Consider the following 26,435-nt stretch of genomic DNA (forward strand, 5'->3'; position numbering starts at 1 on the left):
TTACAAGCTAGACTCAGAAAAGTGTTAGAGCAAGAGCCAATAGAATTGTAGAGCTGGAGAAATTTACAATAATATAATATTAAGGCAACAGCAGGCTTGAATACAGGAATGACAATTTGAAATTTAATGCATATGGAGAAGGGTATGGGAATATAGAGGTAATTACAGAGGAGGACTAGTAGGAAAGGATCAGCAATACAGTTATGCGTAATCTCAAGTTGACAGGGATCTGACAGCAACTGATACTGCAATGGAATAGCTGTAGTTTAGGTGAGGAAAGAATGGATGAAGTTTTTCAATGACAGTTGGGTTGAGCTTGACATTAACGATATCACAAAAGCGAAATTCAACAAATGTTGTAATGGAGAAGATTTAGAATTCAATATGACTCCAAAGCCATAAATGGTCTAGTGCCACCCAAGGCACTGACAAGAGCACATAGTTACAAGGGGAAAGATCAATGAGTTAATTCTTCAAAATGTGTAGCTGGAGAAAACTACAGGTGATCGAAGGCTGGATGCCAAATAGTGAGATACAGTGCAGAGATTGAAAGAAGTGGTGGAAAGACAGAACTGAGTGTCTTCAACTTAAATCTGAAAATGATGCAAGGTCTGAAAAATGTATTGCTGACAGATAGCACCTTGGTGATGAATAGGAAGGTGGCAAGGATTAATCGTCAAAGGATACCCAAAATTAGCAGAATCGCCATAGGAAGGCATCAGATGGGTAAAAGTAGAACCAACCAAACCCCGTCCATCGCTGGTGTTCAAGGAGAATGGCACACTGTATCGGGGTTCCAGAGCTGCTTGAGGAGGACGTGGACTGACAATGAGCCACAATAAGAGCTCGAGATCCTGATTAGAAACATCTCAATCTGTGGGAGGCACAGAAAGCTGATGGTGAGCAAGAAATAAGAGAGAATCGAGACTCTTGATCATTGTCCAGTAGGCCTGCTGGCAAGGCAACACGTATGTATGTTGCACAGCAGGTAAGAAATAAAACAGAGCTCAGATACAGGCACAATTTGGATACCACACCATGGGGATATGCGCCTTTGGCAATCCAGGCACAGATTCATTGAGGTGAAAACACAACATGGCACTGCAACACAGCACATGTCACTGCTTTAAATGACAGAGAGGAGGGAAGGGGGAGGGGTGGGGGGGAGAGAGAGATGGGGGGTGAAGAGGGGGGGGGGAGAGAGAGAGAGAGGGACAGAGAGAGAGGGAGAGAGAGGGAGAGAGAGAAAGAGAGAGAAAGAGAGAGAAAGAGAGAGAGAGAGAGAGAGAGAGAGAGAGAGAGAGAGAGAGAGAGAGAGAGAAAGAAAGAAAGAAAGAAAGGAAGAAAGAAAGAAAGAGAGGCAGGGAGAGAGGCAGGGAGAGAGGCAGGGAGAGAGGCAGGGAGAGAGGGCAGGGAGAGAGGCAGGGAGAGAGGCAGGGAGAGAGGCAGGGAGAGAGAGGGAGGCAGGGAGAGAGAGGGAGGCAGGGAGAGAGAGGGAGGCAGGGAGAGAGAGGGAGGCAGGGAGAGAGAGGGAGACAGGGGGAGGGAGACAGACAGAGAGAGAGACAGAGAGAGAGAGACAGAGAGAGAGAGACAGAGAGAGACAGAGAGAGAGACAGAGAGAGAGACAGAGAGAGAGACAGAGAGAGAGACAGAGAGAGAGAGAGACAGAGAGACACAGAGACAGAGAGAGAGACAGAGAGAGAGGGGGGGAGACAGAGAGAGGGGGGGAGACAGAGAGAGGGGGGGAGACAGAGAGAGGGGGAGACAGAGGGGGGGGGGGAGACAGAGGGGGGGGGGAGACAGAGGGGGGGGGAGACAGAGGGGGGGGGAGACAGAGGGGGGGGGAGACAGAGGGGGGGGGAGACAGAGAGAGGGGGGGGAGACAGAGAGAGGGGGGGAGACAGAGAGAGGGGGGGAGACAGAGAGGGGGGGGGAGACAGAGAGGGGGGGGAGACAGAGAGGGGGGGGGAGACAGAGGGGGGGGGGGAGACAGAGAGGGGGGGGAGACAGAGGGGGGGGGGAGACAGAGAGGGGGGGGGAGACAGAGAGGGGGGGGGGAGACAGGGGGGGGGAGACAGAGGGGGGGGGGAGACAGAGAGAGGGGGGGGGAGACAGAGAGAGGGGGGGAGACAGAGAGGGGGGGGGGAGACAGAGAGGGGGGGGGAGACAGAGAGGGGGGGGGGACAGAGAGGGGGGGGGAGACAGAGAGGGGGGGGGACAGAGAGGGGGGGGGGAGACAGAGAGGGGGGGGGGAGACAGAGAGGGGGGGGGGAGACAGAGAGGGGGGGGGGAGACAGGGGGGGGGGAGACGGGGGGGGGAGACAGAGAGAGGGGGGGGAGACAGAGAGAGGGGGGGAGACAGAGAGGGGGGGGAGACAGAGAGGGGGGGGAGACAGAGAGGGGGGGGGGAGACAGAGAGGGGGGGGGAGACAGGGGGGGGGGGGAGACAGAGGGGGGGGGGGGGGGAGACAGAGACCGAGAGAGAGAGAGAGAGAGAGAGACAGAGAGACAGGCAGAGAGACAGGCAGAGACGGAGACAGAGAGACAGAGAGACAGACAGGCAGACAAGAGAGAGAGACAGGCAGACAAGAGAGAGAGACAGGCAGACAAGAGAGAGAGAGAGAGAGGCAGACAGACAGAGAGAGAGAGAGAGAGAGGCAGACAGAGAGAGAGAAAAAAAAATCACAAAAAAGGGGAATACGTGCAAATTAACAGGAATCACCAAAACAACTACTGGCTCATTGAAATGTTCAGAATTATCCACTAAAATATTACCGTTATTTCTACAAAATAATTTAAGCTGCCTTGGAGCTAAAATTATTTGGAACATTTCAGGACAACACAATCATCACAATCGCATTTAAAAATTACTTCTTCTTTATCAATTCCACACAGAGAAATTGATTTTTCACTGTAGTTTATTTGGATGTATTTACATAATAAGTAGTCACTTCAGAAAATGAAACCATTAAAACAAATCGGAAAAGATTGCTGGAGTTTGACTTGCATGATGTGAACAATGCGGTGGGAAAGCCTTTCACATTTAAAATGATCAAAACTGGGTAGGAAATGTATTGAACTAAAAGGTCAGTGAGAAGCTTAGAAGTTTCCAAAAAATCACAACAGCTTTTGAATGATCAGAAAGGCAGCCAAATCAAATACCACAGATATATCATTCCAAATTCTCGTTAACACCAATTATTCTATTCCGCATGTAAGTGTCAAGTGGAGCCCATCTGCACCACTTAGAAATCTGAATGATGACAGTTTAATGTCTTCTCTTCTGGGCAACTTTCGTTTTTTTTATTAAAATGTTAAATTACATCAACATCTATTACTATTGCAACATTATTTTAACATAGAAAATGTTTTAAACCAACAATTTATAACCCAATATTGTGCATATGTGCTAGAGGGCATTAAACAAATAACTCATCAGTTTTAAAAAGATCTTCAAACAAATTGCATCACAGAGCAGTTATAAAAGTAATCTCTATGGCAAATATCTTAAGTGTACGTGATATGCTGAAGTTATTTTTTCAGCTTCCAGGCAAGGCCAAGAGCAAACTGAAATAAGCTTTTATGACAAAGACTTTGAAGTCACAGCACTGGACTAATTCCTCCTGACATTTGGAAGTTGGCCGAATGCCACAGGCACTCGAGGGGGTAAGAAACATCGCACCATGTTCCAAACATAGGAGACAGATGTCTGGAGAGGTCATATCCTTGCAAAAAATATTTTCTGTTGCAAGTATTATCATTTTCATATAAATGAGTTAGCAAAATGTAGACTTACTTATTCAACTTCTATTTACTGCAGTGATGGATCAACATAATTACAGAGTTAGCAAGAACTAACTGAATACAGTAAAATCCTGCAGTAAACAAATTAAGTGCCAGGATTTTAATCATTAAGCAAGGATTTATTTTCTTAGCTTTAATTACAATTGAGTGATAATTTCATTAAACCTAGATTTAACAATTAGGTTAAAACAACCTATATAAAAAAAGCAGGCTCCTCAATTAAATTCATTTCTCTTCATTTCCTTCAAAGCTGGACTACATTTGTCAGTCAAAATAAGAACCAGAATCACATGTCCATAAGGATCTACTTCCACCAAATATAAGAACAACTACTAAGCATCTAATTATGCATTGACAAGTTTATTTTCAGCACTCAGGTGATACTAAATGCGTACAAATATTCAAATTGGTCTTTTTTTTCTAATCAGTTGTTAAATTAGAGGACTGTGCAATAATACCTCCCTGGGAAAACGTCAAGTCAAAAGGATATTAATTTCCGTGTGCAATAACCATATTGAGAGAGCAGGCATTCACCCTTTTGTTATTCTATTGTATGATGATTTTTAAGATGATTCGCTTTTAGCGCAACTTTCCACAGATCAGTTTTAACTTATCGTGAATACTGTTAATTAGTATTATTTGTGCAAGAAAACCTACACATTTAAATACATTTCAAAAAATGCACTGCTGGTAAAAATCCGAAGAAAAGGTCACAGAGCGCTCATCACCGTAAATCTGAGGGGATGGAAAGTGGAGCTCTCTCCCTAGTGCCATCACTAATGCTAAGAAAACATAATTTAGTAACCAGACCAATTGATAGCTCATTGCAGAAAAATCAATGCACACTACTTGTCCAGTCAATCTTTGATAAAGCCAAAAGATTCAACTCATTTCCTTTAATTCAGCAGACTTCACTTCAGCTTCCCTCCTGTCACCTTTAAATTAGTTATAACTGACATGTTTGTATGGAAACAAAACGCAGCAGCTGAACACAATTCTTTCTATACTTAGTACACAGAGATTGAAAGTGCTCATGTGTTACACAGGTATTATCCCTAGCTCTGGGCCAGGAGGCTTGAATTAAAGTCCCACCTGCTTTGAAGATTGATTGGACAAAACAGATTGAGGAAAACACGCTTTGCCTAGCTGCAACTTGCAGAAGTGCCAGGCAGTGCTACAGACACAGGAACAAAATGCAACATGAGGTACAATAATTATTTTTGTCTTTTTTTTCCTTTTTTAATTCATTCATGGGGTGGGGGCATGCTGGTTGGCCTGCATTTATTGGCTGTCCATAGTTGCTTTTGAGGTGGTGGTGAGCTGCCTTCTTGAATTGCTGTCATCCACCTGCTATGAATTCTAGGATTTAGACCCAGTAACAGTGAAGGGACGGTGGTATATTTCCAAGTCAGGTAAACGGCTTGGACGGGAAACTGAAGGTGGTGATATTTCCATATATCTGATAGCCTTGTCCTTCCAGATAGAACTAGGCACAACATTTATATAACATCTTGAATACAGCAAAGTGTCACAGGAGTTTCATAGGGTGAAATTAGACAAAGACAAATAACAGGGACAGAACGCTAACGTTTCACTGGAGGTGCACTGATCATGTTACTTAGTAAGGTGATGAAACATTTGCAACCAAACACACTGGCTTGGCAAGCTCGTCTAAAACCTCAAACTGACATTTTACCAAAGAAAGAAAATTTAGTAGCAGAGACTAAACTCTAGCAACGTATTTAAACTTTTCACCACGGCAAAATGAGGAAAACGGAGTGGTTCAGGGCTTGAGGCCTGTGCTACTGAAGTCACGACTACCATTGAGGGATTAGAAATAGGATTCTAAAATGCAGCAATATATCATGGAATGTAAGCGTATCACTGAGGTATGCCACTTATCTCCAGATGAAATAAAATGCTTTGGTGCACAGATGGATGAAATGCTCAGTTATCAACTGGCACTTGCAGAGTCAACATAAAATTCCACTCAGCAAAAGCCAATGAATGTCATCTCTCAGAATCAATTATTAGATCCTAACAAAGGTGAAGCATTTATTGTTTCAGAAAGAGGATACTTCAATTCAGTTGCCAAATTTTTGACTTTAAAACAAAATAAACAATCATGGATGCCAAAGAGCTGAAACAAACAAGAAAAAACCCACGAATTGCTGGAGAAGCACACTGCATTGGGCAGCAACGGTGGAGAGGAAAAAGAATTGATGTTTGAACCCTGTGACTGTCTCGAAATGTGAACTCTACCCACAGAACAAGCCAAACCTGCTGTTTCTCCAGCAAGCTCTGTTTTTGTTTGTTTCAGATCCTTTGGATTTCATTGGTTTAGTTATGCAATGAAGACATACAGAAACAACAGAAACTCTGCATCAAGACAAAGTCAGATTAATCTCCAATGACATTGAGAACAACCTGCGCAGAAGCTAAAGGACAAATGTTTATTCATAAGTTTCATCGCTGTGGACGGCCTGCATTGCCGAGTTGCTGACATTGAACGTTCCACTCAAACAAAAAAAAAGCCATTTTTTACAACTTTATACGTTAGAAAAACAATATTTGTTTTCCTGTCACCGGGAGTTCAGAAAGTAAGTCACGAGCTTTATATTTCAATCTCAGTTTAGGAGCAGCTTACGAACAGTAATTTTCCAAAAAGAAGTACATCACAAAAGGTAGTGCGTTGTTCTCACTCCAAGAAATGAGGTTACCTCAAAGCAAATTCGATATTAAAAGACTGATCTCATCATCACTTTAAAAAAAAAACACTAACTTACACAAGACACTAATATAAGAATTGCAGAACTGTTATGGTGCAGAACGAGGCCATTCAGCCCATCATGGCCACAACAGTTCTCGGAGCAGTCTACCTGAATGACAACCTCCTGTCATTTCCCTGTAGCCCTGCACATTGTCTGTATTTAAATAATCATTCACAGACCTCAGAACATTTAGATCTTTGAGGTAAATATAGCAGATTTTAGAACCTCAACAGCAGTTCAAGTAATCAAGTTCAAATATAAAAAGACTAAATTTTGCTGAATATTTTGCCTGGGCCAGACTGCACTTCACACAAAAGATGATAAAACTTAGGGAGAAAATGGAACAGAAAAGCTTCAACAAAAAAAACAATGAAGTCACATTTTTAAAAGTATATTTTACCTTGTCTAATTGGCATTCAAATCACTGTATTCAACAAAGGTGGAAATTAAGAAATACTCTAACCTCTAGAGAGCACATTTTTATCTGACCTAAATTTGAATACATATTAGCATCTGCAATAAAGAGAGAGAGACCATATCTTTGAAATCATATCTTATTCATGATAGCCTGAATTTTATATTTCTTGACGAATGTTCACTTGCTGTTACACAGCAAACTCAAATGTAAAATTTAATAAAAACATTATTGTTAACTTTAAGAGACTTACAAAAATGGGTATTTTTAGGAATTGAGTGCACACATTTTTCAACATTTCACTTCAAAAGAAAGTAATTAACTTTGTGTAGGTTCATATTTTGTGGCCTTACGTTATCAAAATCAACACTAATTATTACCTCATTGTGTTTTGTTATCCTCCTGGCAACAATCAATTGGATCATTCCCCTCTTATTTCCCTCTGTGGACATGGATCTCCGTAGTGTCTCCATGGCATCTTGATTTGTTTTTCCCAGCAATGATTCACTGTTCACCGCTATAAGCTGGTCATTCACATTAAGTCTACCATCCTGAAGTGAAGACAGAATAAAACTCTGCTGTCAAATCAGCTCTCAATTTTTAACATTTTCATTCAAAATCCAGTGATCAAATTCACTCAGGAAATATTCAAGTTCTTTGAACAAGGTATTTCTTTGCTGTAAGTACTCAGGAGTTATACTTGTCAATTTGAAAAGTATGCTAACAAAACAAGAGTAAACTTCCCAGAAAGACAAGAGAATATGTGTTTCTTTCAACAATATGAACATGAAAACAGTAAACAGTTTTGTACTGTCAATTTTCAAAATGATCATGAAGAACATCAATATCATGTCAACATGCTCCATCAACAATGTTCATGATGTATATCTAAACACTTTTTTAAAAAAAAATTACTTCTTCACAAAAAAAACTAATGTTGTTCCACCCAACTACAACATTTGGTCAATTCATTTTTTACTTTCTGAATCACTTCCTTTGATTTGAACACCATTCCAAAGAAAGCATGCTTGACAGTCTGTGCGAAGATTTTGAATTAAAGTTGATAGACTGCAATTGAAATGGTGCAAATCTTAACATCACTCTTTAATGCATCTCATTAAGGACTTCGCTGATCGCAACAGAACTCCTTTGTAGAGGTGAATGTGATGATCATTAATTTGAATTTTCATAGAAACAGGGCAAACCAAGCATTCAGTCAGCGTGGAGAAGAATTTGTGGAATGCATTAAAAATAGTTTTCTAGATCTGTTTCAAGGAACCAATTGGGGGAACAGGCCATTTTAGATTTAGTTTTGTGCAGTTAGGTGGGTTACTCAATTATCTCTCAAGAAAGGACACTCTTGGAAACATTGATCACATCAGTTTCTGAGTGATTTCGTTAAGCCCAAAGATGAGGTCTAAAATTCGAAAAAAAAACTGTTGAGGTGGATTAAGAAACTGGATTGAAACACACAGTACCCATTCACAATGCAAAATGTTTAAAGAATAATTCTTTATACACAAGGGATATTCATTTCCTTTAAAAAAAATCCTGCAGGAAGTTGGTCTGACTAACAACAAATGTTAATATTAATGTTGGATGATTAAAAAAGTCTGTTCGTACTCAAAAATAAAGTAAACCTGAGGAACCACAAAGTTTCCCAGAAATTGATGAACAAATAATTTGAAAGTGTCAAATAAAGTGATTGTAAAAGACTCAATACTCAGATACACAAGAATGGATTTAAAAATGGACATCACTTAAGACAGAACCAGCAAAGAGTAGAAAGTAAAGATTTAAGTGACATCCATCTGTCTGTACAGGAGGCAACACTAATAATTCCAGAAATAGTCAAGAATCCACTCTTTTGGAAAAGTAAAGAAATTAAAGAAAATTGTTTTAAAGTAATAATACTGTAAATATGAATAGAATTTAAAACCAATAAATACCCTGGAGCCAATAGACCACCTCCTAATACTTTACAAAAGAAATAGCCCCTTAGATCACGGCTGCATTGGTTTTGATAGCTCAGAATTCCCTAGATTCTGAAATGGTGTCTGCATTGGAAGATATCAAACAACTCCTCTTTCCAAGAAAGGAAGGAGAGGGGAAACAAAGGTGACAGATAGGTTGTTCCGACATCAGTAACGGCAAAGACATGAGAATCCATGACTAAGGACATGATAGCACAGTGCTTTTTGAAAAATCAAAAAACGATCGATCAAAATCAAGCCAAATTTTTGAAAGAAAAATTTTATTCAACAAAATCTATTAAAATGGTTTAATACTGTGGATTAGATAAGGAGGAATCAATGGCTGAATTCTGAATTTTCAAAAGTAAAATTGTTGCCCAAGATTGAGGGAATAAATTGATGATAGTATGTTATGCAATAATATATATTAGCATAAATTGAGTACTAATGGTCACTAAACACAGACTAGGAGTAAGGTGCTGGGATCAGTGTTTGGGCCTCAGATGTTCACAATCTTTTCTGATAACTTAGATGAGACAACCAACTGTTCTTGCAGTGCAGCGGTAGTGTCTCCATCTCTTGGCCAGGAGATGCAGGTTCATGTCCCACCTACTCTACATGTGTGCAAAAACATTTCTGAACAGGTTGATTAGAAAAAAAAACTTACAAGTGAACAAAGTATTGGGCTGGGCGCTTAATGGGCAACCAATGTAATCTAAACCGCTTTGTGCCCGATTATATGCTCAATGTTGAAGGACGGTATTTGAAACTGGCAGAAAGTATCATTCATGTAGATCATGCCAGAACAATTTAGGGTTTGGTGTAGTGGTAGTGTCCCCATCTATTGGCCAAGTAGGCCGGGGTCAAGTCCCACCTGTTCCAGAGGTGTGTCGGAACTCAAGTGGACAAGTTGATTAAAAAACACAGTAAAATGGTTGATTGGGCTTGGAGCCTGGGTTCAAATGGGATGCCTGAGGAATGGTGACACAGTAATGTTAACAGACTAGCAATCAAAAACCTCAGGTTAGAGTTCTGGCAGCAGGGGTTCAAATCCTACAACGGCAATGCCAGAACTGAATCCAATGAAGAGCTGGGATTTTTTTTTTAAAAAAGCTAGTCTAATGGTCACTGTCAATTTCCGTAAAAACCCATATAGTTCAACAAATGTCCTGTAGGGAAGGGAATTTGCCACCCTTACCTTAGCTGGCATACATGTGACTGTAGACCCGCAGCAATGTGGCTGACTCTCAATTGCACAGATCCGCAAAAAATATTAGCCTGGTCAGCAAATGCTCCATGTGTGTATCATAACATGTTTAATCAATTAAAAATTAACCGAATAAAGCATGTTAAAAATATCCAAACCATGAAATTAGGGTCCTGTGGTGCAGTAGCATTGACTCTACACCTGGGCCAGAAAATTCAGGTTCCCCAGGTGTATGATATTCAAGTTTGCTGACAACACAATGTTAGCTGGGAAAGCATATCGTGAAGAGAACACCCAGAAGGTTATAGAGATATGTAAACACGCTAAATGAAGTAGGCTTGAGCATTGTAGATGAAATATAACGTATGGATGTGATGTGATCCACCTGAGGGGAAAAAATGGCCTTGTCTCACCTATATGTGACTCAAAATGCACAGCAGACTTCTAACTGTCCAGTGAAAAAGCCCAGCAAATTCAAATGCAATAAGAGGTGGATAATAATGACTGGTCCAGCCAGTAATGCCCACATCCAATGATGAAAAACAAAAGAAATCTATGAAATTGAGAAGCACACTTGGGGGGTCAAACAGATAGTCCTGTGTTCTTCTGTTAAGGGAGGACGAAGAGACGATGCTGTAGTAACTGGACTAGAAATCCAGGCTGACATTTTGAGGAAGTGTGTGCCATATCTCATCAAAGCAGAAAATTATCATAGAAGCTCACAGAATCCCAACAGTTTGGAAACAGGCCATTTGGCCCAACAGGTCCATATAAACTCTCCAAAGAACATCCTACACAGACTCACCCCTCTGTCCTATCCCTATCACCCTGGATAATCCACTAAGCCTTCACATCCCTGCACATTGTGGGCAATTCAACATGGCCAATCCACCTCATCTGTACAGCTTTGGACAGCAGGAGGAAACTGGGGCACCCGGAGGAAACCCATGCAGACGTGAGGAGAATGTGCAAACTCCACGCAGACAGTCACCTGAGGCTGGAACTGAACCTGAGTCCCTGACATTGTGAGAAAGCAGTGCTAACCACTGAGCCATCGTGTCACCTGGGCACACTAAACATTATCACTAAAATGAAACAAAGATATGCAATATGCACATGCTGTAAATCATAAACAAAAAGAGAAATTCAGCAGGTCTGGTCACATCTGTGGAGAGAAAACAGTGTTATCACCCTGCCAGACCTGCCAAGTTTCTCCTGAAAATTATTACTGATTGTTGTAAAAGAATGTCTGTTTCATGATGTCCTCAAGGAAAGGAAATCTGCCGTCCTTACCTGGACTGGCCAACATACTACTTGAGACTTAATACTCTAAAATGCCATCTGAAATGGTTGAGAAAGCTCATTTCAAAGACAACTAGGGACAGACAGCAAATGCTGGACTTTCCATTGGAACTCTCAACCCATGGAAGAAATAAAAAGGTTCAAGAAAAAGGTTTTTAAAAATGGTGGGAGTCAACTGCTCTGTGGGAAGAAATTGAGTAGACTAGGCTAACATTTCCTCGAGACCTCATCTCATTAAAGCATGAAACTATTATGTGGGTGACAGGGCTGATGTTTCCTCTTAAATCTTCAACTGGGATTTCTTGCTGAGAACATAAAACTTTCTATTTAGAATATAAATAAGGAGAACTTTCTCCATGCAGCCAATTGTGAAACTCAAATTGTGGATTCTTGCATCCACAATGGGGATCTATAGATTTTTCGACAAATAAAGCATGGGATATACAGATGGGTCAGGACAACGGAGTAAGGACTGAATGAAGTAGAAGATCAGGCATATCTTACTGAAAGATGAGGCAGGGTTGGAAGTCTGCACAGCTGTTCCTATTCCTTACGTTCTTATTTAGCAGCTCTCTAATCTGGAATCAATTCTTTAGCCACTTCAAGGTTATATCCTGGAATCCCACAGTATTAAATAGCAACATATTTGCCGAATATTTTTACTGAGTAAACTACATCAAACATTAACACTGAACGGGAGACACCTCTCTCTTTCTTCATGTATGCCCTTAAGAGGGCTTCCATATGTTGGTCCTCGGTTAATTTTGAGAAGGTACTGATTTACATTGCTATTGCCTTCTACTGGTTTTCACTGAGCAGCTACCACAGGCTTGGGCAGGGGATGTACAGATTGATTATCAAATTGTTTGGTCATATTATGATTACACTATAGTAGCCATGAAGTTCTGAATTAGACACAAATCTGAAGCTTCTGGCTCAGAGAAGGCTTGGAACTCCTGGATAAATGTCAGCCATCCCGGTGTTTTCATGTGAGAATTTCCTTTAGGCACTTGGAGGCTAAGTCTTTAATCACATTTCGAAGTGTTGTTAATCCTACTTAGATTGGCATTATTCAGGCGCTTTCTTCATTATATTTACTGAGAAAAACAATTATAAATTATTTGCATTAAATTACTTATTTTTGGTTCATCCTCATTTGTGCGTCAATAGCTTCTTTCAGGATTCTTGCCTCCTAATTAGAATACTAAAGTAATTTCATATTGTTCAACTTTTAAAGCTTATTTCTCTTGGTACAAATTTCTGCATGCACTTTTCATTATCACTGAGGCACAGATGTTCAATTCTTGTTGTGTTAAATTATCTGCTCTCAGCATTTGTGGCAATACAAGTGCACCAGTTTAGCACAGCATTCTCGGGTGAGAGGGTAGGGTGGTCACTCAGAGTCTTTACTCAGCCCAGACAGGTAGATCTCTTCGAAGGAGAGGACCAGGTTCACCATTCACATTCGATCCGGGATCAGTGGGTGCCTCGAACCTAACAGAACTACCACCAACTTCAGTTGTGGAGGGGGATAAATATGGGCAAGTATTGCTTTGGTGAATTCCATTTGCAAATATCCTCTTACATGCAATCATTAGACTTAATTATCATCTTGATACCAGTGATTTACCTTAGATGCTGCTCCTCCATTGATGATGGATTTCACAAATATGCCCAGGTCAGCATGGTTTTCTTTTGATCTATTACCTTTGACACTAACTCCAAGGCCTGCAGATCCAGTATCATTGAGAGGAATTTCAAAAGTCAGGAACTCTCTGGTACCATCAGGTGTAAGCACCAAGTCATCATCCTCTGCTTTCTAATGTACAAAAACATAATTTTTATTTTTTACTGAATAACAGCTTAGATTTAAAAAAGTACAGCATTATATTGATCTGAATCAAGTTGAAAAAAAGCAAGTGCAAAAACAGTTTTTTTGTTGCAACAACTGTTCAAAGTTAAATAAATGCTTCAATGAGTTTTACATGGACAGTGAAGTACATGTGTATGTTCTGATTCACATATACTATGCCCTAAACCACACTTTACCTCGAAAATACACTGCACTGTTTCTCTACAGCACCATAGAAGATAGAATACCCGTACAAATTTTAGATTAACAATGCTAACACTATGCTGTACAACCAACGTGCTTTACCAGTCTACAACTATCTCAAGAATTATTGGAGAGAAATACAAGGCAGGCACTAATTCATGGCCCACTGAAGCTTAAAAATGGAAGATTTCAAATTCTACAGGCCAACAGCACACTTAGGAAGCAAGTACGAAGAAACAGTTAATCAAATTCAGGAATCCCGCTGTTTTTAACAAAACAAGGATAACTGTTATAAAAGAAGCAAACTTAAATTAGGAAAATAGATTAATAAGCTTTCTGTGAACACTTATGCAAGTTAATTTCTGACTACATTTTACTTGTTTTGCAGGCATTTTGCTCATACTTATGGGGTCAGTTAGCTCAGTCGGCTAAGATTACGGTGCAAAACTCTGCCAATGGATGGGGTGAAATCTCTTTACAAGCTGTGAAAGTTCACCATGGCTTGCCTCCTGGCCTTGTCCCAGGCTTGACACAGAGGGGTGCCCCTTAATCTATATACACATCAGTTCAGACTCGGTGGTAAATAATTCTCCTGCACATAAACACAAAAATTATACTGTAAATTTGAAGCCAGCGGTTAAGGTTGACTCCAAGGTAAAATGGAGAAACACTTAATGCCATGACAAAACCTAGCCATACAGATTCAGTCCAAAAGAGTTAGAGGTCTGGGAGGTAAGAGTGGGTTAAAATGCGAGAGGGAGGTAGTCAAGTTAGAGAGCAAGATAGGAGAGATTATAATTTATTGCACTGGAAGATAGGTAGAACTGGAAGGTTTTAGAAGATGGTGTTTAAGATATGACACTTGACTGGATCCAAGCAATTGGGTTGTGTGCAGGTAAAAGAGTTTACAAACCAGTAGAACATGGGAGGTCAGCAAGAAGAACACTGGAGTATTTGAGCACAGATAAATAAAAAAAAATTAGCTCATGATACAGGACTTGAGCATGGAGTAGAGGCCAGTGACTCTGTATAATAGGTAATAAATGATCATCTTGGCAAATAGGATGCAGACTGAATTTCAGCTGTGTTACACACAACAAAGTTTTCAGTGAGATAACAAGGTATAGAGCTGGATGAACACAGCAGCCAAGCAGCATCAGAGCAGCATGAAAGCTGACGTTTTGGGTCAAGACCCTTCGTCATTAAGGGGGGAGGGGCAAGGAAATTCTGAATTAAATAGGGAGAGGAGGGGAGGCAGATAGAAGATGGATAAAGAAGATGGATAAAGAAGATGATAGGTGGAGAGCAGACAAACAGGTCGGGGTGGAGTTGGAGCCAGTAAAAGTGAGTGTAGGTGGGGAGACAGGGAGGGATTAGGTCAGTCCAGGGAGGGTAGACAGGAAAAGAAGGCAGGATGAGATTATTGGGTTGGAGATGGTGGGGTGGGTGGGGGGCTTGAGGTGGTAGGAGGGGATAGGTGGGGGGGGGGGGGGGGAAGGACAGGTTAGAGGGGCAGGGACGAGCTGGGTTGGTTTTGGGATGTGGTAGCTGGAGGGGAGATTTTGAATCTTGTCAAGTCCACATTGATACCATTGGGCTGCACGGTTCCCAAGAGAAATATGAGATGCTGTTGCTGCAGCTTTTGGGTGGCATCATTGTGGCACAGTAGAAGGCCCAGGACGGACATGTTGTCCAAGGAGTGGGAGGGGGAGTTGAAATGGTTTGCAACTGGGAGGTGCAGTTGTTTGTTGCCAACCAATCATAGGTGTTACACATAGTGGTCCCCAAGCCTCTGCTTGGTTTCCCCAATGTACAGGAGGCCACAACGGGAACAGCAGATACAGTATATCATATTAGCAGATGTGCAGGTGAACATCTGTTTGATGTGGAAGGTCTTCTTAGGGCCTGGGATGGGGGTGAGGGGAGAGATGTAGGGGTAGGCGTAGTACTTCCTGCGGTTGCAGGTGGTGGGGCTGGAGGGGAGTGTGGAGGCAAGTGAGTCACAGAGAGAGTGGTCCCTCTGGAAAGCAGATAAGGGTGGGGTCATACTGCAGATGGCGTAAGAGGATGCTGTGTTGAATTCAGAGGTTGGTGGGGTGGTACGTGAGGACGAGGGGATTCTGTTTTGGTTGTTATTGTGGGTACGGGGTGTGAGGGATGAGTTGGGGGAAATGCGAGATACATGGTCGAGGGCATTTTTGACCATGGTGGAGGGGAAGTTGCGGTCCTTGAAAAACTGGGATATCTGAGATGTACAGGAATGGAATGCCTCATCTGGGAGCAGATGCGGCAGAGGCAAAGGAATTGGGCATAGGGGATGGCCTTTTTGCAGGAAGGTAGGTGAGAGGTGGTGTATTCAAGGTTTCACTAAGTTTGGTTGAAATACTCTTTACCACTAGGCCATAAACTTACCATAGGGAACAATCCTCCGAGAATGAAATACAACACGGCATGTTTATATAATGCTGTAACAAATCAGACTGGCCCCCTAAATTACACCACTGTGTCAATTTTACACCAGGAAAGTAGATGCAAGGGAATATAATTTCTCTCCAAAAGGAGGAGGGAAGTTCATCTTGGCTATAAAAACACAATGGGCTTGGCTTTTCTAATAAACAGCTGGAGGAAGTTGTGATTCACTCTCTTCATAGGAGAAGAGCACAAGAGCCAAGTATGAGCACAAGCAGACCATATGGCTCACTGAACCTACTCAATTGTACAATTATGACGATCAACCTTAACTTCACTTTTTTGTCACTTTCTATACGCGATTCCCTGAAACTGTCAGCCTCAGATATATTCAACAACAGTGCATCCACAACCACCTGGGTTACAGGTTTCAAAATATTCAAAAACATCTCAGTGAAGGAATTCCTCATTTCATTTCTAAGCAACTGGCTGCTTATGCCAAGATTGTGTCCATGTATTCTAGATTTCCCAGCTTGGGGGGAAAAAACCTCTTGGTGTCTATGTTGTCAAGCCCCTTCAAATGCTTGCATGCTTCAATGAGATTGCCTCTCATTCTTCTAAACTTGAGAGTATGGGCCGAATTAATTCAGCTTATCATACAACAAACCTCTCATTCCAGATACCAACCCAGTGTACTTTCATTCACTGCCTCCAAAGAAATGTTCAGTCTTTAATTACGGAAAGAAATCTGCACACGGTACTCCAGGTAATAGTCTCACCAAAGCCCTATACGATAGTAGTATGACTCACTTATTCTGATACTCTGTTAGAGCAGAGGCTTGCTATATCTGCATGCCAACAGTATGTTCTGACGAAGGATCACTGCACTAGAAACATTAACTGTTTTCTCTGCACAGATGCTGCCAGACCTTCTGAGTTTCTCTGGCAATTTCTACTTCTGTTTCAGACCTCCAAAATCCTCAGTTCTTTATTTCATTTTATGCTAACATTGTGATCCTTATATGACCAAGCCAAAACACTCTGAACGCCAGCATTTACAAGTTTCATGCCTTTCAAAACATATTATGTTTTTCTATCCTTATAACAAAAACGAATAGCCTCACACTTCCTCACGTAGTACTCCATCTGCTACCTTTTCCCCAACTTAGTCAACTCTTATCTCTGTATCCTGCACATAGCTTATATTCTGACTCAGCTTTGTGCTGTCAGCAAACTTCAACACATTACTCCTGTTTTCCTCAAAGACCATAGTATCAAATATACATAGCTGAGGGCCAAGGGCCAATTCTTGCAGCTGTGCACCTGCCGACATGAAAACGCACCATTTACTCCTATTCCATGCTCTGTTTATTGACCAACATTCAACTTGTGTTAATACATTTTCACAACTCTCATCTCATTTATCAGCATTTTGTCTGGTGCCTTATCAAATGATATATAAGGATAAGTGAGAGGTGACAAGGTGGTGGAGACAACAAAAAGCAAACGACTGCAGAGGTTGGAAATGTGAAGTAGAAAATGCAGAGAACATTCAGCAAGTCAGGCAACATGAACGGAGAGAGCCAATAAAGCATTTGGACATCATCAGCTCTTCAGAACAATTTGGTGTGGGATCAAAGAGTAAACAAATGCTAAAGATGATCTCAGTCACTTAAAAGAACCATGAAAGCCAAAGGCAGCATAATAAAGCTACTCAACAGAGAATTACTTACAAAAATCTTGCAACATAAAAGGCAATGTGACAAGGTTCCTGCATTGGTCAGAAATTAGGAAATTACTTGAAATTGTGCTGGTTAGGTTATTTTAATGTTCAAATCATTTGCACAATTACTAATGTAAAATCTTGCACGAACACAAGTAGTTGACTTTATAACAGACAATTATTTATTTTTGTGATTCTGCTAAGAATTATTCCTTGATATATCTGGGAGTGCTAATGTGGTATTGTTCTAACAGATGAAAATGGATTTATCAGCAAAATTAAACATGTTAATCAGAGCGCCAGTCACCTGCCTACGAATAACCACTGAGGATTATATTAAGAAACAGCAAGATTGAACTATTTGTTGTCTTATTGGTATATACCAAAAAAATCTGTTGGTATAAGTTTATAAGAAAAAACTACAGAAATACTTGTGCACCAAAGAAAATTAACTCTGTGCAAGGAGCTTTCAGAACTTTGCAAGTTCAACCTGGAGGTACTTTCTGTGGACTTATAACGGTAAGAGTGAATTGAATCTTGAACCAACACAAACACTATGGAAACTCAAGTTTAGAGTATCTTTCAATTGCATTGGGAAGTCACCAATCTTTCATATTGCTTTGGTCAATTCTACCCTTGTTGCGATTACATAACTAGCGGAAACTGATGCCAGTTAAGTTTAAATCCTACCATAGCACTGGGTATTGGCCAAGTTATCTGGTCTAAAATCTCAACTAGTTCATTCATGTCCTTCAGGGCAGGTAGCTGCCATCCCAACTCAAATTGGTCTACTTGACTATCATCCGATAGTGTGTGGTTGCCTCTGAATTCTGTCACAGCAACTTGGGTAATGGGAAGTGCTGACAAGGATGTATTTATTCTTATTCCAAGACCCTTTTCTTAAAACAACTTAAAAGTATTGAAGGGTCCTGGTGCTTGATCAGCTTAAATAATAGATATAAGAGGCAGAACTCTTGATACAGCTATCCATAACCTGCACAAGACCATTTGCATTGCGATGTAGATTGCTCTCTTAGGGACATTTTCAAGTATTTACCGTACTCAACAGAAATAGGAAAAGGAAGCTGGATGTACAATTATCTCTGTTTTGACAAGACAGTCACTGTTTTACCTATTATAGAAGTCGGAGACATTGAACCTTGGAAATATCAGTGGACACCACCAGCTGGGGACAGACACTGCAAAAACCTTTCTTGCTGCGTGACTGTGAAGTCAAAACTTGCAATAAATCCAACAGCTAAAGATTTCAAGTCAGAACCTGAAACATGTTCAAACATAATAATTGAACCCTAAGGCTGAAAACAGACATGCAAACAGAAAATATCTTTTATTTCTCAAGAGAAAGGGGCAAATACAACTGAGATGGAAAGCAAAAGAAACAGATAGCCACTCAGAAGCAATGAGGCAAGCAAAGACAGAGTCATATTGTTCCAACTGTAAAATATTTCATTCGCAGGCATATGAAAATTGTTTTGGGAAAGGCTGTCTTTGTTATTTGATGGTCACTTTAAAATGTTCTCCAAGTTTCTGCTTATAGTAATTTATCTGCATTTCTCTTCAGCTACAAGCTGTGTTAATACACACACACACACACACACACACACACACACACACACACACACACACACACACACACACACCAGAAAAGTCTTTCATGTCCTGATTGAAAAGCATTCTGCACTTGCATTGCATCACTCCCAATTGTAAACTGATAATAACACTTCATCAAGAGTTTGGTGATTATAGTTTTGATTTGATTTGGTTTCAAGAAATCCACACGAGTATCATGGCTACACATGACTGAACAATAGAAAGTGAAATTTCACCTTTGCTTCTGTATGATGGAATAGGTTTTACTTTTCTTTATATCTTAAATGGAATGGTCTGCTTTTACACAGTATTCCACTAAGTAGCTCAGCCAAGTCACAACAAACTGTACTTAATGAGAACAGCAGAGTGAGCAACAGGAGCAGGAATGCACAATCTTGTGGATTTGAGCCCCTCCCACTGACAACAGCAAATGGGCGGATAACTTCAGCCATTATATCAGGAAATAAGATCTCTCAAATTGTTGCATTTCTAATTTAACCAGTTGAAGTTGAAGGTTTTTTCACTAAGCACTTATTTATAAAATTAATACTATTATTAATGACTTGGATGAGGGGATTGAAGGATGGGTCAGCACGTTTGCAGACGACACAAAGGTTGGGAGGTGTCGTTGACAGTATAGAGGGCTGTTGTAGGCTGCAGCGGGACATTGACAGGATGCAGAGATGGGCTGAGAGGTGGCAGATGGAGTTCAACCTGGATAAATGCGAGGTGATGTATTTTGGAAGGTCGAATTTGAAAGCTGAGTACAGGATTAAGGATAGGATTCTTCGCAGTGTGGAGGAACAGAGGGATCTTGGTGTGCAGATACATAGATCCCTAAAATAGCCACCCAAGTGGACAGGGTTGTTAAGAAAGCATATGGTGTTTTGGCTTTCATTAACAGGGGGATTGAGTTTAAGAGTCATGAGATCTTGTTGCAGCTCTATAAAACTTTCGTTAGACTGCATTTGGAATACTGCGTCCAGTTCTGGTTGCCCTATTATAGGAAAGATGTGGATGCTTCAGACAGGGTTCAGAGGAGGTTTACCAGGATGCTGTCTGGACTGGAGGGCTTATATTATGAAGAGAGGTTGACTGAGCTCGGACTTTTTTCATTGGAGAAAAGGAGGAGGAGAGGGGGTCTAATTGAGGTATACAAGACAATGAGAGGCATAGATAGAGTTGATAGCCAGAGACTATTTCCTAGGGCAGAAAAGGCTAACATGAGGGGTCATAGTTTTAAGCTGGTTGGAGGAAAGTATAGAGGGGATGTCAGAGGCGGGTTCTTTACACAGAGAGTTGTGAGAGCATGGAATGCGTTGCCAGCAGTTGTGGAAGCAAGGTCATTGGCGACATTTAAGAGACTGCTGGACATGCATATGGTCACAGAAATTTGAGGGTGCATACATGAGGATCAATGGTCGGCACAACATCGTGGGCTGAAGGGCCTGTTCTGTGCTGTACTGTTCTATGTTCTATTTCATAATAAAATGATCAACCAGCTGCACAAAAAAGTGTGGCAGGTCAAATCAAATTAAGCAGCGTCTTCCAAATACTGAGACTATAGATGGATTATATTTATCTTTATTTCCAGAAACCTTAAAAATTGTATTCATATTCCTATAGGGTCAAAGGAAATTTCTATTTACATCTAAACACTTTGGCAGGGGTCTCAGTTTTAAAACTGAGAAACACTGATCACTGAATCTTCAAACAGAATCAAATTTTTAAAAAATACTCTGATAAAAATTTAAAAAACATTAGTAGTATTCCGGTAATAGTATAAAGCAAAATGCTTTCCACTTTAAAAAAAGTGAAGGAGAACTTGGAGAGGCTTTGTAACTATTAAGATTTTGACAATGTGAAAAAGGAATGACGATTGCCTCCAGTGGTCAATGATAAGGGGTATCAATTTAAAGTTGTCAGCAAGAAAGTGAAGCAACAGACAAGGAAAACTTGCTTAATACAAGAGGTTTATTGCAGCATAAACGGCTTTGCCACAGGGAGAAACAAGGCAGAGAACATATCAACTTGGAAGGGAAAATAGATTAAAATATTTGAAGCATAAGGATGTGCAGAATTATCAGCAGAAAAGAGAGTCATGGAATTAGTTTTAAGTTTCTCTTGCAAAGATCAAGGATGAAACAAAGATTGTCTGCCAATGTTACAACATTTTATGGTTCACACAATACTTTAGATCAGGATCAAAAGTATTTTCCAACTTAGAAAATTGTGAACATAAGATACAATTCATCTATATCCATTTCTTGTAACATTTTGACTCTATGTGCACATTTTACAAACATATGACCTATTTAATTCACTATAAACCAATGTGGGCTTAGATTAATACGAGTAATAAATTAGAACACAAATTATAATACTTTAAACAATCAAAAAAAGGACACTGAAGAACATATGATATAACTTGACCAAATGTACTACTTTATCAGTCAAGTGTGGAATGGGATTGTAAGAAAGTACTTAAATATCTATGAGCTACATCAGTCCACTGAGAATGGCACATAGGCAACGCACAAGGGGAGGATAAAAGGAAGTCAGTAAGGGACTAACAGATTTTTTCTCCTCTTTGAAATCAGAATTATAGTTATAGGTACAAATAAGAATATCTTCCTAAAGGGCATTGTGGGGCAACCTACCACATGTGAACTACAATGGTTCAAGAAGGCAGCTCACCACCACCTTGTCAAGGGCAACTTGGGGCAGGTAATAAATGCCATGCCAGCCAATGATGCCAACATCCCACAAGTAAATAACAAAAAAATTAAAGCTTATTAATGTTTTCAGAATTTGTTAGAAATTGTTCCTTGCAAAAAACCATCACTTAGCATGATATCTTGCAGTTATCTCAAAGTGTCTATTGGATTAAAGCCATACAAATTCATATTAATGAGGCAAGGTGTTTCAGACTACTCACCTGGATAATTAGATCTATCCAATCAATTAATACATTTTAAAATATACGATATGATGAATTCAAACAAGGCTTCATTCATTGCAAAATAAGTTTAAAATGATAAGTTCTATTCAACTCTTAGCTTTACCAGTTTTACAACACTGATGTTTTGAGCCCAAATTTACAATTTCCTTTTTAAATCAAAACTAAAATTTTAAAATTCAGCAAGGTGCTTCAAAACTAATTTTATCTGCAGTTGATTGTTGCCAAGTTATTTGAAATTAAGAACAAATTAAGTTAATGACTAGACTTTGTGAAGACAACACTTGTCAGGCTGCCTATAAATTAGTTATCTATTTAACTAATATTTGGTGTCAGTAGTTACATTTTCCTGAACAATTAAATTAGATACTACGGCTATAAATAGTTCAAAATTCCCAATTTGGGATAGCTGTTAATGGTCTAAAACTATTGCTTAAATACAAAATGAAAAGCAAGAAGGGGCACCTGGTTCACTGGTCTACATCTTTGCCGACAGAGTCATCAAACGTGAAACAAGAGGATGATACAGCTCCTACATAGCAGTAGTCACATGCTCTCCACGAGAGGTAAAAACACAAATAAAGCCCAAGGGCAATGAAGTGAAAATCCATCTTTATAAGCTCTCTCTGCCTCCTTTAGAGAATTAAAGAAAAACTCAGGAGACCACTGTAATTGCGCTTATATCAGTTGCAAGTTTGTTATTTCTTTTATAAAATAGAATCTTTACCCCAGCATAGAACCGGATGAATGTTCTGAAGCAGTCCAGAAATTCATCACAAATACAGATGACTCATTCCAAAGGTCAACACAATCTCTGGCAGAAGAACCACCACCAGACGTCTAACCCGTCTCTACCGTAGTAAAATACTGACTCTTAATTTTCAATTACAGTCATTTGATTTTTAATAACTGACACCTTTCATAGACCAAAACTGGTTACAAAAAAGGTAGAACAAAAACAAAGTTGCTGGAAAAGCTCAGCAGGTCTGGCAGCATCTGTGAAGGAAAAAACAGAGTTAACGTTTCGGGTCCGGTAACCCTTCCTCAGAACAGTTCTGAGCAGATCCCTTTAAGTTGTGTTAGCAGCAAATATAGTCTTTTTTAAAAGAAAGAAACTCAAGAACTCTAAGACCTTTCCAAGCTGCATGTTCTTTATCTTCCTTTTGTACCTAGACTCTGTTTCTTTTCAAGTGCTATATCGGCACTCATGAGTGTGCTTGATATAATTCGTTTTAGGCAAGTAATAAAATTCTTCTTTCTTTCATGCAAGAAAACCTCATTATTGGCTTCTTAATTTTGACCAATACTAGGTCCCAATTGAAGTGTGGTTTGGTTGCATGATAAAAAGAATTAAAATTATTTCTCGCAACTAACTGAGATTTAAAGAGAGGAGTGGATTCATCCCCTCTGTTGATTGTAACAAAAGAATTCTAATCTTCCCAAAAAATACATTTAATTGGCCTATCAACAGAAACATAACTTAGCCATTAAAAGTTCTGTGTGCTGTTTGAATTGTCTAAATTCTAGATCAGACCATCTTTTCTGAACTTTTTGAAGGACTAAGGTTTTTCTTAGAACTGTACTCAGACCGGAGGGTCTTTGATCATTTTCAAAATCTCTGTATCCTCCCACTGTCCAAGTGTACCCAAACTGGGTGAAAGTCTGTAAACATGCAAGCTCTCATAAGGATGAAATGGTGCACTTCATTTTATACTGAATGGCCCTAACAATACTATCTAGATGCTTTAGTCTCTGCATTGGCAATGAGCCTTTAGAAAACTGTGATCCATGTCACCAGGATGCTTCTCTTTCTCAACCAATTTCAACCTTGTTCCTTTAGGTGATCACTGTCAAGCGTGTGCTGTCAACTCTGCCCAAATTCATAACCCTGCATTTATGAACATGTAAGATGCAATAACATTTTTGATTGAAAACTTGGTTTAAATAAACTATGCAAACTATATTTCATATGTAACACCTTTGATATTCTGCATAAATTCTTTTCTACTTGGTTTATTTTATTTTTTTTCTTCCCTGTTTTATTTAATCCATCATCACATTTTTTCCCCACCTTTGCATTTTCTCCAAGATTCTATTTATTTCCATTTTCACTTCATCTTATTCTCTGTGGCTGCTATAAAGTAGTTTTTATTTCAATTTTACCGTACAAAAAATGTTCAGCATGCAAGTTCAAAGGAAGCAGATTCACCAAGGGCATTACTGTTTCAAATTGCCCAAAATTGTTGGATGAAACAGAGGCTAAGTGAAAACAGAAATGCAGCCCAGTATAAGTTCATCTTTTGCATAAAGGAAGACTCAATCTGTCAATGCACATTAGAAGCATAAACAGACTAACGACCAAGACAGTAATAATGACAACCAAACAGATTGAAGTCCCTGTCTTCTATCAACATAGATATGATGCAGCTTGTTAACTAGGTTCATAGTCTCAAAATACATTTTGCTTCATACTAACTTTATATTAACTACATGATTTCTTGGATTAAACGACAAATGGGTTAAAAAAAAAACTCGTGAAGCAGCAACGAAAGCTGCTACAATTAATCTCTGCACACAGATTTGAAAACAACATGGAGGAATTTTGCACTCACAATCATTACCCACTGCTGAAATGGAGTTGTGTGGATATCAGAAAGAACAGCTCTTAACTAAGTAGCGATTTTCAATTCTCCGCTGATGACAAATCACTTGCTGACACGCACTGTCTACAGGGTGAAATGAAGAAGTGATTTGCAGAAAGAAATACTATGCTCTGGGACCAGAAATGAAGAAGAGGGAAGAATGGTAGAGAACAGCAGGTCAAATTTATTTTAGACACAATGGCCATGGCTTTGGAAAAGATAAACTTGTAGATTTTTGGGCCACTTTTAGATTTTTTTTTCAAATTGAAACAGTATCTGTGTCATACAAGCAAATTTTGTGGCTGGTGATACAGGTTTGATTTGAAAATTTCATAGCAAGTTATACTTTATCACCTTCCCGGTTTTTACAATTTCAACATGCTATACTAAAATGCAAAAACAGACTGAAAAAATCGTGTTGGTAGGCACAAGTTCCAGATTTTCTTCTCCAGCTCTTGCAGACATAGGATAGGACAATTTCTCAACTTTATTCAAAAATTTCTGAAATCAATAACTCATTATTCAGAGGGATACTGTGCCCAATTCATCTCATTACAATCCATTTTTAGCATATTGATAAATATGATGTTTCTGAGGTTTAAAAAAATTGTGGTGAATCAGTTTATGGAAGGTCTGATACAAAGCAATAGCAGATGTCATTTGTCAATATCAATAATACACATAATATCAATTTTAGTCAGATGTTCCACAATTGCAAAGGTAGTTTTCACAGATACAGCCAGTATTATTTTGGTCAGTTTAGCTGCACAACTCTTTTACAAAGGAAATTACATCAACAACTGTTAGTTACTCATGTAACTAAATTTAGTGTTCATGTACAATCTAAAACAAAAAAAGAAAATAATTTCCACACCGCTTAAAAGAATAACTTTGAGCATATGATTTCCAGACGTCTTTTTCCGCTGGACTTCAGTTTAACGCAGGGGAATTTGAGTATTACCACATGTTTTATCTCTCAAAGTTGGCACAATACATCATATGTCCCTAGCTGAACGTGCATCTTTTCATTGCCATTCTAACGTGGTTAGAACATTTAATTCTGAAATAACCAGACTGTTACATTTTAACAGTTTTGATCACTGGCTATGGGTCCCAGACATCATGTTCCCAACGTCATGAATTTCTGGACTAGCAGGTTAGAAGTCTCATTCTAGTATCACTGGCTACATTCCACTCCCCCACAAATAACTGCCTGCTCTCGTGTATTTCACCAATACTTACACATTCTTTAAAGCTCTGAGACAACATTCATTTCCTTCAGAAAGGATTTCAGAACCAGATCAGAAAGGGAGCCTACTTGGTACCCCTGTGGTTTGTGTCAACTGAAGTGAGATTATATTACAACTTCTTAACCCACCAAAACGTCCAAGCATTAGCTCTTTGAGAATTATAGTAACATTTCTTCACTGGAATAAGTCAAAATTCAAAGTGAACTGACTACTCCAGAAGAAATTAATGCAAAGCATTTCATGGGAAGTTTCCGTACAATTGTGAAAAAAAACTAAGTGATATAGTCTTCAATATGTATCAATTCCTGCA

At 39.6% G+C, this 26,435-nt stretch overlaps 1 protein-coding gene across 6 annotated transcripts in view; it reads right to left on the reverse strand.

Annotated features, from left to right (window-relative positions):
- LOC125463564 (partitioning defective 3 homolog) overlaps positions 1 to 26,435 on the reverse strand; it is a 798,969-nt gene that overhangs the window by 257,184 nt on the left and 515,350 nt on the right. For all 6 annotated transcript variants that reach the window (XM_048554970.2, XM_048554960.2, XM_048554990.2 and 3 more), the window contains 2 exons: positions 13,106 to 13,294; positions 7,374 to 7,544 (listed from right to left, as the gene is read on the reverse strand). In XM_048554970.2, coding sequence (XP_048410927.1) covers positions 7,374 to 7,544; positions 13,106 to 13,294 — 360 coding nt within the window. The remainder of the gene's footprint in view (positions 1 to 7,373; positions 7,545 to 13,105; positions 13,295 to 26,435) is intronic.

The sequence above is a fragment of the Stegostoma tigrinum genome, chromosome 2 (assembly GCF_030684315.1).
Source record: "Stegostoma tigrinum isolate sSteTig4 chromosome 2, sSteTig4.hap1, whole genome shotgun sequence".
In the NCBI taxonomy this organism is placed as follows: domain Eukaryota; kingdom Metazoa; phylum Chordata; class Chondrichthyes; order Orectolobiformes; family Stegostomatidae; genus Stegostoma; species Stegostoma tigrinum.